At 38.4% G+C, this 12118-nt stretch overlaps 1 protein-coding gene across 1 annotated transcript in view; it reads left to right on the forward strand.

Annotated features, from left to right (window-relative positions):
• Window positions 1–5350: 5350 nt before the first annotated feature.
• Window positions 5351–12118, forward strand: part of TSPAN13 (tetraspanin 13) — a 29720-nt gene continuing 22952 nt past the window's right edge. The window contains exon 1 of the mRNA XM_006911964.3: window positions 5351–5617. Within this exon, the coding sequence (XP_006912026.1) occupies window positions 5555–5617 (63 nt within the window). The 5' untranslated portion in view covers window positions 5351–5554. The remainder of the gene's footprint in view (window positions 5618–12118) is intronic.

Here is a 12118-nt window from a genome sequence, read left to right on the forward strand (position 1 = left end):
AAATACTTTATTGGCTAAGGAAATATACTGGGGTTTGGCTATAGCAAGGTATATTGTTGGTGAAGCAATTTAAAATTTGCTATATCACTGATATTTTATGTGACTATAAATTGTGCATGAACGATTTTACGCTTATCTAATTTCACATTCATATTTTTGAGAAGTCTAGAAAAATCTTTTGGCAGGGGAGTCAACAGTGCTATACAATGCCTTAGGAGTAATTTTGCCTAAGATTTGTTGAACAAAATTAAGTCCTTGTATTGAATTATTAAAAAGGAAATGTTGACCTTAAACTTGAATGATAAAAAAAAGAATGAAAAAATTTTAAGCTAACATCAAGCTAAACCTAGGCCACGAAAAGCTTTTAAATAAAGATTGTTAAAATCTGAAATGGATTACACAGATGAAGTTAGATAATTTCCTTCCCTGATAAAATGATGAGGACTGAAAAAGTAAAAGATGGTTTGAAATGCAACGACAGAAATGCAAAGTTTTTAGGGCATACAGGAAAAGTTTAGTTAGAATTATTTTTCGAGAGAACACTCCTCTCAGATCGGTTGTGGGGAATGTAATTGAAGCCAGCCCTAATGTCATACTCTGACATCCACCATTGTGTTTGTACAGATGTTTCCAGCCAGTGACTGAGTGGAGCAGGGATACTAAGGCAGGCTCGTCACAAAGAGGTGTGTCAGATTTCTCTGATATCTGGCTTTGGCTCAGATGCCCTGCTGGCCTTGTCAAATTTTCTTAAAACCCTACTGCAATTTAAGACCTTCCACCCTCCCTCCCTCTCACACTTCCTTCTTCTCTCTTTTCCTTCCTTCCCACTCCCCTTCACAGAGGTCAGACCTGAATTGCGTTTTACTTCTCCTAGCTCCTTTCCTATTTACCCTTACAGATGTCTCCCTCAATTAATCCCTTGCGCGTCTAAGAAAGTCTTGATATTTGCTTCTCAGAAGCCCTGGAGCAATGCACAAAGATTCTGTTTGCCTTGGCTTGAAAGAATCTTTAAAATAAAGGAGGAGAAATGACTATAGCAATCTCCTAAATTGTTAGAAATTTATTTCATGTTAAAGATTTATTCCGAGACTAAGAAATTATGTGTAAACTGATTAGATTTAGATTGTCTTTGTTATTCTTATTTAAAAATGGTTATAAAACAGTTTACTTAGAAGACCTATTTTTAAAAATAAATTTCAATTATCCATTCTATTGCTTTTATGAACAAAGACAGATTTATTGTATAAATAAATCCACTTAACAAAATACAGTCTCTCAGCTTAGTCTCCATGTAACTGAGAACTAGAGTCAAATGTCTTATTCTTTTTCTCTCACATTAAAAAAGCCAATTTGTCAGCGAAAGGGAAATATGGAGGCATAGTATGAAAAAGAGACATTGTGTGTGGTAGATTTTATTTTCCAAAGATATAATATCTCACATCCTATGTGTTCTTCCTCACTGTGGCTTGTAACTCTCCCATGGAAAGGTGGTGTCTGTGCTCCCCTCACCTTGAGTTTGGGAAGGCTTCTCTTCCTTGGATCAGTAGAGAATGGAGGAGGTGACCATTCTTGGATTTGTGAGTTGGTATTTCTTACTAACTTTAGAAAATTCCTTACTGTTATTTCTTTACATATTTCTTCTGCCCCATTTTCTTTCTCTTTTCCTTCTGGAACTCTAGTCGCCCACACTACTTGATTTTATCCCACAGATATCAGATGCTCTAATCCATTTTTTTCACTCTTTTTATCTTTGTGTTTTGGTTTGAATAATTGCTATTGACCTATTCTAAAATTCACCTTTTTCTTTCATCGTGTCCGGTCTATAGAAATCACTTAAAAAAAAAAAAAATCTCTGTATTTCTCATTGCTTTATTTTCCCAATAATTTTTATCTTTCTGCTGAAATTTCCATACTTTCCTACATATTTTCCAATAAATCATTTCACATATTTATCATGTTGTGTTTTCAGGACCTGTCTGATAATTCTAACATTTGAATCATCTCTGATTCTGCTTCTATTGACCATTTCTTCTTTTGACTATATCTTTTCTTGGTCATCCAAGTCTTTCATAATTTTTTGATATGTGTCAGATGGTCTATAAAAAATTGAGACTGAAACAAAGAATATTTACCCGCAGAAAACAGTACATACTTTATTCTGTCAGTCTGTTACTGCAGGTGCCTAAGTCAGTCTAAACTGTAGTTGTACTAGGTAAGGATTTGTTACCAGTTTAGTTAGATTTAATTCAGCATAGGTTTCAAATATTTTTGAGGAACTATCAAGACTTTTCTTCTACAGGAAGAGGTGTGCTTAGAGGTCTCTGTACTTCCACCATCATCTTGCCCAGCCACCATCTTTCTGAGTCTTGAGAGATTTCTGTGCTTTTATAACCTGGCTGTTACCTTTTGCTTGCTGGGGAATATTCTTTGATCTCTAGTATGTCTTTGGCTTTCAGTAATGTCCCGTGACATCTCTATCTTGTTGTTTTATCCCTATCTCGGAGGGCTCTTATAGTATACCATGGAGAGATTTTCCTCTTCTGCTACTCCCTTACCTTTGGCAGCCATTACCTTGGGTAAAGCCCAGATTAGGTAAAGACCCAGATCACTTTGTAGGGATTTTTCTTATCTTTCCTGTCCTGACTCCAGCTTTTAGCTACTGTCTTGTACTTGGGAAAGGCCTGTGTGCCTTGATGTAGTTTGAGAGGACGCACTTTAGTCTGACCACTGCTGTTGGGGCTTATAACGTTTGTACTAAGGGAAAATCCGTGAGTTAGAGCTAGCAAGTAGTTCTAGACTCACTCTGTGGCTGGGGCTCCTTGTGTAACAGCATGGAATGCTCGGTCTCCCTGACTCTATCTTATTTAAGCCTGGTTTGTTCCCATGGCCTTCAGGCCAATATTTTCTGCTTAGTCTTACATATAGACACATGCTAATCATTAGAAAAATTCTGCTTGATCTTGAAGAGATAAGGGAAGTATGAATTGTTTATAAAAGAACCTTGTGACTGGACTCACATCAACAAGCAAGGCTTCCTCGTACCCCAACTGGCCCCCTCAGATGTCTGTGGGGTCAATCACCTGTGCCCTCTCCAATTTCCCCTTCCCTTGACATAAAAGAAATCTGAACTCTGTGATTTCTTAAGATAGATTTGAGGTACCACTAGGGCTCCCATCTTCTCAGTTGGCACCTTCTTGATCAATAAACTTTTCCCTAAACTCTGACATTTTTAGTTCTGACTTTTTGAAGATTTGGGCACATGGACTTTGAACCAGCAACGTTTGGATTATAAACTGTCACACTAATCTACACACAGGCATTAAGAGATGATTAAATGCTCAACTAGTTTCTCTTTATCCCTCTCTATAGCAGTCTTCCTTCTACAGTCAATCCACAAGAGATAAAAGCAACTATAGGCTTTTTCTTTCTAAGAATGTCTTATTATTTCCCAGATTTTAGTTTCTTTAGATGTCTTTGGGGCCTCAGTTCTCTTAAAGGTTTTTTAAAAAGCTATGATTTTTGTAACTTATGTAGTTCCTTAACTAGTTGGTGTGAACTAACGTCTTTTGTAAAGTTCTACATCCCAATTCTAAAGAGAAATCCTTTATGTTCATCTTTTTCCCTCAATTTTCAGTAGTTTCTCAGTTTTCTATATTAAAGACCACAACTCCTATCAGACAGCTCTCCTACAACTACAGCTTGTGCCTGGCTTCTGTAACTGCTCTCCAGATTTAAGGGAAATCATAAGTGCTTGCTGTTGCTGGATCTGAGCTGCTTCACCCTCGTCGCTAGCTTCTTTTAAACTTGTCCACGCTTTTGAAAGTAGTCCCTTTATTAAACTCTTCTCAATTATGCTATTTGAATGAGCCATTTTCTTTCTGCCGAATCCCTGACGGATAGGTAGCATTTCTCTGAGAAAAAGAGATTAAATCCATAGGAAGATGGCAGAGAATATAATGAAGAAGGAAAAAAGAAAGTTGCCATAGTTGGTTGACTAATGTTGAAGTGGCAGCAGTGTTGGTGACACCCAGGAATGGGAACAGGAAGAAGAGATCTCCTTGCTAATACATCTTCTTTAGTAAGCCTCTGGCTTTTAAAATGGAAAGCCAAGCACCAAAGTATTATTTGGGCTAGAGGGCCACTTTCTAGATTGAATTTTGGTCTACTTCTTGGTGTATACAAAAGGTTAATTTAATGTGGAATACAAAAGCCAATGAATTAATGGAGCCTTCTTGATGTGGTGGGGCTTTGGGTGGTAAGGAGAGGTTAGATGAGAAAGCAGAGAATTCCAAGGAGACAAATTATTTTAATCAGCTGTAATGTTTTATTAAACATATAGTGTTTGTTATCATATAATTCACTGAACACTTACATGAACTCTTAGGTTTCATGTAAGTATCTGAAAATGCCTCTACAAGACCCTGTTTTGGTAGAAGGTACTATGAAATAACCAAACCTATTGGTTTATCTCAGTGCCTGGAACACTGTAGGTATTCAAAAACTGTTAGATCTACTGATACTATCTGACATTTATTGAGCACTTACCCTGTGCCAGGTACTGTGCAAAAAGTACCCTAATGACACACTAATATTCCAATTTATAGGTCAGGAATCTGAGGATACGAGATGCATTTCTACAGTAGACACTTAATAAAGTGATAATGACTTGACTGAGGTGAAGATTGTGTCATTTAAAAATTTTCAGTTACGCGGGAAAAAAAGCTTATTGGAAATCAGTATTGAAAGTCAAAAATAATCTCTTTTCTTTTGCATGCACGTATTCATAAAGTTTATTAATATTTTGCAAACCCCCGTAGGATAAATCTGAGCTGACAAGAGTCACAACGACGTTACCTATTTTCTGAGAGCAGAGATTTCATTCTCTTCTTTTACTCTTTATTCTTTCACTGATTACCTTCCTTTCATTTTTTTGCCACTTCGTTTTCTCTTTTAAATCTTTGACATCCCTTTACCCCTTCATTTATGCCTTCCTGCCTTCCTTCCTTCCTTTACTCAAACAAGGACAGATTTAATTTTTAAATCTTATTCAAAATGGTGCCACGTCATCCGCCGGGTGGAGAACTGGGAAGTGCTGTCACGTTTCTCCCGGCCAGCGCGGATCTCCGCCGGGCCCCACCCTCTTCGCCTCACCTGCTCCCAAGGAAACGACTGCGAGGCCGAGTCACAAGCTCTGGCCTCGGGCTCCCTTCCCCTCGCCCCAGGGCCGCCCCGCCCCTCCCGGATCCCGACTGGCTGAGCGCATTTATTTGCATATTTCTACCTTTGTTTCCTACTGGCGGCCAATCAGCGCGCGGGGCGAGGCGTTGGTGCTGGGCGGGGCTCGGGCTCCAGCTGCAGTGACCGCAGGTTCCCGAGCGAGCAGGAGCCGCAGCGGGCGCGGCGCGCATAGCTGCCCAGGCTCCCGGTCCCCCGCCGGTGTCCGCGCCACTGTCTCGCCTCCGCCAGGCCCCGAAGGCAAGGACAAAGAAGGCTGTCTGGGAGGGTCCGTTGGAGCCAGATTTACCTGCAGTTGCCGGAAACTACAGGCTCCAAGATGGTTTGTGGGGGCTTTGCGTGTTCCAAAAACTGCCTCTGTGCGCTCAACCTGCTCTACACGGTGAGTATCCCGAGCCCGTTCCCTCCCGCCCGGGGGCTTTGCACCTGCTCCGGTGCTCCTTTGCTTCCCTGCCTGGCCAGCGACCCTCTCACTTCGTCCCGCGCCCCCTTCGCGTCTTCCCACGCTGTGCGCGCCCCGGGCCTCGCCATCAGTCCCTACTAGCGACCTGGAGCGGGCGCTTGTCGCAGTCTCTTCCTTTCCTTCATTGTGAAGCTGCTGTCTTTCTGGCTCGCTGGCGGCGTCTCGGCCACATTGCTCTACCCCGCCCCCTCACCCACCGCCTTGTTTTTCAGTTATTTGACCAGACCATCCCACTTTTCTCTTCTGCAACTCCCAAACCCATCTGGGACGGGTTTGGAGGCGGGAGAGCCGCCTCGGGTTTGAAGACCGTTTTGCAAAATAACTTGGTGATCTGAAACCGACAAGGAGGCTTGTGGACGGTGTACATCTAGGTTAGCTCTCCGTGCTCCTGTGATTTTAATTGAGGCCACAGAGGAGGTTCACAGGATATCCGCACCTTCCGAAGTTTGTTTCGTGCTTACATAAAGGGATGTCTTTTTTTTTTTTTTTGGCTAGCTTTGTTCATACTGTATGTCTTTCCCATATGTCTCCCTGCCTCTTATCAATATCCTAACTCCATTTTAAGCGAAAATTTCCAGTAAATATGCGAGCCTCCACCCAAGTCGTTTCTTTCCCTGCCAACCAACGTGGGCCTTTTCGTTTTAACGTTGCAGTCTTGTCTTTGTGATTTTTAAGGCGCTATTCTGGGTGAACTAGAGAATGGGAAAGCAGGTTGCCCTTTATTGACTGCCTACCACGTACCAGGTTTTACATACGTGATTTTCATTCGTCACACTGGCAACCATCCGAGACAAAGGGCATTGTCTAAATTTTATCCATAAAATAACAGACCAAACAGACCAAGAAGGGTCTTAATAAATTTACATAACTGGTAGCGGACGAGTGAGGAGTAGATGGTCTCAGCCTGTGAAATCTAGATCCTTCCACAGGCTCTACCAGACAACAGGAACTCCCCTCTTCTGTCATCATTCCTCCATCATATAGTCTTGCGCCCTTCTTTAAATACACCTGGCGTTTTACAGCACCCACCCCGAAAACAAACCCAGCTCCCCTGCTAGCTAGGCCATCTGTGCAAGCTTAGGTTACATCTTTGGAATGGAGAAGCTGCCCTGTGGTTACCAGCAGGAGAGAGAGGCTGGGTCACTTTACCATTGCTGATCCTTTGTATGTGAACAGGGTTGCAAAGCTTTGAAGGCAAGACAGGAACTGGAATAAAAGTATGCTTTTTTTGGTTAGTTAGGAATCCAATCAACATGGTTACAAATGATGGACTTGGGGGAAACACAATGCTAGAACACCCGGTGATACAGCTCCTTGTATTTGGAGATCATCGCAAGTTTCAGATCAAAATCCACCTTTACCTTAACTTGAAGCATGCTTATCACATTGATTATTAAGTAGATGCTGACCAGTTTTCTATGTATTTCCTTTTATTAGCATAAATGGTCTGCTTAGAACTTAAGATTCTCCATTTTGTGCCCTGTCTTTTGGCCCACCCCAGTGATTTAGTCACCTATATATCAGCCGCTTAACCTTATAGTGTATGCTTACACGCAGTAGAAGGTATACTTTGCATACTTACATGACTGAGGGGTCTGTCTGTATAGGTTAATGTGCAATGTGTATATTTTTTTAAAAAAGGAAGTTATTTTTAAATCTAGTTTTGTTGCTTTCAAGGTATATCATTTCTAGTTGTATTGACTGTGTATTAGGACAGCAAGAGGAAAGGTGATTCTAAAGGAACATCTTAAGACTTTTATATCTCTTCTAAATTTTTGACCTTAAAAGTGTATACTGTTTTAATAACTATGCAGTAAAACTTAATTGGAAATTCATAGGACTATAAGCTCTTGCAAATCCCGCACCTTTTAGACAAAAGAATATTTCTTAAAATGAATTAGTTCTTATATAGTGTGAACAAGCTAAAATAATTTCAGTAGTTTAAATTGGAGATGAACAAAAAGTAAGAGTTGGACCAGGTTTTAAATAAATGTTGAAAATGTTCTACAGCTATTATTTAGATTCTGTATTTTTCCTGATTGCTCTCAACATTTTTTTTCCGCCCCGCCCCCATCTCTCAACATTTTAAGATTAAAAATGGAAGTGGTTGGAGCGGGGTCGAGATGGAAGACTTGGGAGACATTACTTTCTAAGGCAAGAACAAGAGCACCTTTCGTTGGTTCTAATCCCACCTGAGTCACTGACTCTAAAATACGCTCCAAGTCGCACGATTAGCTTTGAGGTCATTTCTTAAAGTGTTTACCAAAATCAAGGTTGCATATGGAATGGCAGTGGTAAAGACCACAGACTGCCTTAAGCGTCATCTCTCTTGTGTTGATGCATTTTCTTGAGGAATTTAGGACTCTATCAGCCAAACTGTCTTACATACTCAAGTGGCCTGCTAATGAGCCTGTTATTAGAGCAGGAATTCTGATCGGTGTAGAAAGCATTTCACTTAAATAGGTCAGAAGGAACGTCCGCCAGGCTTATCATGGACATTTGATCACTAACCAAAGTTTTGGTTAATTTTTGTTGTTGTTTATGGTTTGGTTGTTTTAATAGGATCTCTAGTAGTGAGCAACTTTAAGTGTAGTGAATATAAACAGTTGATAGATATGAGACTCTTCACACACCTTCATGGTGTCATAAGAAAGAATGACTTGATTCAGAATGTCCCACTTTTAAAGAAACTAAAAAGTTTCTTTATAAATATTTATTGAGTGCCTACTATGTGCTAAGCACTGTTTTCAGTCTGGGAATACAACAGTGAAACTGGGCTTTCAAATTAATATGCTTTTTTGAAGCCTCTTTTTTATTTACTATCTTTCTAAGTATGATCTCAAGAGTTTTATTCAGTCAATAAACATTCGCCTACTGGGTGCACTCTGCTGGGAACTGTGGGAAATAATAAACACATACAAATGCAAATACCTACTCTGTGAAGACAAGATCTACTTGAGATTCATGGAGTAGGACAATTAAATGCTATGTAAAGAAGGGACTGACTTTAGGTACCAACATTTAGGGGAAGTGTTTCCTGGTCACAGAAGTTAGGGGAGTGCAGGTATGATTGGATTGGGGAAATGTAGAAATAATGTGGGTGTTTTTTATACTTTTTATGATAGAATACAAATTAAAACTACTCTGGGAAGATGGCTTATTTTACCTTTAATAGTATATGTTAAAATAATTTTGATTGAAAATATTTTGACAAAGTGAAAAACAACTTTTGAAAATTATATTTAGTGATTTGTGGGGAATTTTAGGAAACACGAAATAAGTGATGTATTCCAATATGTAACATTTTGAAGATTTATAACATATCTCCTTGTGCTTCTTAAGCAAAGAAGAAAAGACTTGGGACTTGCACTGTTGATATATGTGTGTGCGTGTGTGTGTGTGTGTGTGTGTGTATACATATAAGTAGTTTTAATCAAGAATGTAAGAACCAGTCTATGGCCATGAACAAGCCCAATCCCGTTTGATCTCGGAAGCTAAGCAGGGTTGGGCCTGGTTAGTACTTAGATGGGAGACCACCTAGGAAGAACAGGTGCTGTAGGTGTAAAAAATAAAAAAAAAATAAGGGATTGTTAGCTGACAGGATCCTTGCAATCTATGAAGTCAACCGAGGGTTGCCTTGCCTAAAAATAAATAAATAAATAGATAGATAGATAAAAAATAAAAAGAATGTAAAAACCAGAAAATATTTTTATACACTATGAAGAGAAAGCACTGAATTAGAGAAGAAAACTCAAGTTTCAGTACTAACTCTACAGCTTGGAATGTAACTTTGGGCCAGCAGTTTATTTGAGCTTCAGTTTTTGTTTTTGTTTTTGTTTAATTTATAAACTGGTGGTGATATTTTCTACTCTCCCCCCATGGGGTTGTAGTGAGGGTGAAATGAGAAAATGTGGAATAAATGCTTTGGACGCACTACAGGAAAAAAATAAGTTGTTACAGCTTCAAGTGGAAAAGTTGAATTATTTTAAATATCTGAATTATAAACCTGCATGTTATAATGAAGAAATTTTCAAATTATTGGAATTATTAACACTTACAAGGCTCGTGTTAACTCAAGCAGGGCCTATGGAGTTTATACTCTCAAGATAGAAGTACTGTTCTTTCAGTTGTAAGGACAACAACTGAGATGCAATAAATATAAATTTGGAATGATTTACCTGAATATTTTTTTTGAGTCCTGTTCTGTTAGACTGCTCTAATTTTGTTTAGTCCTAACTCCAAAATAAATGAAAAGCGCTAGTACTTAAGCTAAAGAAAAATCTTGTTGCAATTGCTTTTATATTTTTGCACTTTTAACCATTTTTTAAAATTGTCATCATTTTTCAAATTATTCTTGCTTGATATTTTAGTGTGTGGATAGTTTTATGTTTTTCTCTCTCTGCCCCTATTCAGACTATTGAGTGAATTAAAAAATAATTCATTTTTTACAGAACCTGGAATTTTCACATGATTTTGTTGTGCTGATATTTATAGAATGCCTTTGGGCTAACTGTAAAATTTCCCAACTTTTGATTTAAAAACACAGTAACAAAAGTGTGCCATTTATGCCATTTCTCACTTGAAACAGGATTATCAATTTTCACAAAGTTTAATTACATAAATGTGAGGCATGTACAAAGAAAAATTAAATTTTTGAAAAATTATATTTCATCTCATATTTGAAAAATGAGATTTGAACATCCCAGTGGCTTAACTTCACATACAGTTTTAGGTGATTTAAAAGGGAGCCATCATTACTTCAAACACATTTGAGTTACTGGTGAGGACTGGCTGGGTTGAATTCCTCTTCCTATTACATTTCACCTGAATTCATCCTGCAAACTGTCTTACCATGGTAAAATGAGTAATCCAAACCCACTTGTAATAATGGATGAAAATTCTTGGAAAATAAACTCAAATTCTTTAGCATGCCATTCATGATCTGTCACTATTTGCTCATCTCATTTGCATCTCTTTATATATTTCAGCCACAGAAGATTCCTCATGTATTTTGCCCTTCCTTGCCTTTCTGTCTTTACAGATCCTCTGCTGTCACCCTATAAAGCCTTGCTTTGTCTTTGTAAAACCTTTTTCTTTAGTCACAATGAATTGTTTCCTTAAATTTTCACTTGAGAATCTTCATACTTGAATGTACCCCCGACTAATTCAGTCAGGATTTAGGGAGAGGGGGAGGATGTGTTTTTTTAAAAAAACTTTTTTATAGCTTTCTAGCTAATTCTAAATTACAGAGAGGACAGAGAGCCCCTTTTGTAAGATTTTGTTTTACTTTGTCTTTGCTGTTGACCATATCAGCGCTCCATATTGTAGACAGCTTTGTACTTGCATTTTTCTCCAGCTAGGCCATTAACTTTTTTTATTTATAAAATTATTGGGGTGACATTGGTTAATAAAATCAAATAGGTTTCAAGTGTACAATTCAATAATATGTCCTATGTGTATTACATTGTGTGTTCACCACCCAGAGTTTCCTTCTGCCACCAAATATTTGAGCCCTCCTTACCCCTATCTGACCATTAACCTTTTGTTGGCAGAGATTGTATGGTGGTTTTCTCTTTGTTGCGTCCTTCAGTGAGTAGAATTTTATTTATTTTTTAATACAGAACCTATATTCTCTAAATATTTCTTGAATTGAATTTGCAAATTAGCTGCCTTCTTTTTCACCAGTGATAAAACATACCTAATGGTGTATAAAAATGATAATTTTGATCAAGATTAAATCTAGAAGGCAGCTAGATATTTTAAAACATGAAAGTTAGCATTGGGTTAAGAATAATAAGTGGGAATTACCTTTATCTATCTACTATAGAATCTAATATGTTTCTTGAAATATTGTTTTTTCTTCCCTTGTTAACTAACTTTTCATATACTTCTGAGGTTTTCCTGTAACCTCCATGAGCAAACCCACTTCCTGTAAAGTTGTACTATAATCGTAGTTGGCTAGGGTTTTTTATATTATTAATTTGCTATATTGTTATTAGTCTAAATTTTTTATAAGATGAACCCAAACAATTTTTTCCCCTTTATTCATTCCTATAATAAATATTGATTGAGCGTCAATAGCAGTGAACGAAACCAAAAACAAGACATCCTGCCTTCGTGGATCTTACATTTATGGAATGGGGGGGCGGATAGATGATAAGCAAATAAGTTACATTGTCCATCATATTAGAAGGTAAAAAAGTGCTATGGAGAAAAATGGAATAAGACGAAAGAAGAGTGGTGAGGCAGCGGGGCATGTAGGGAGGATAAGTACATAGTTTTATATGTGGTGGTCAAGATTAGCCTCGTTGGAACAAAGACTTAACTTGGAGGAGATGATGGACAAATATCTGAGAAAGGCATTTAAGGAAGAGGGAATGACCTTCGAAACGATCCTGAAGGAGGGGTAGTCCTGGTTTA

The sequence above is a fragment of the Pteropus alecto genome, unplaced genomic scaffold (genome assembly GCF_000325575.1).
Source record: "Pteropus alecto unplaced genomic scaffold, ASM32557v1 scaffold21, whole genome shotgun sequence".
Taxonomy (NCBI): Eukaryota; Metazoa; Chordata; class Mammalia; order Chiroptera; family Pteropodidae; genus Pteropus; species Pteropus alecto.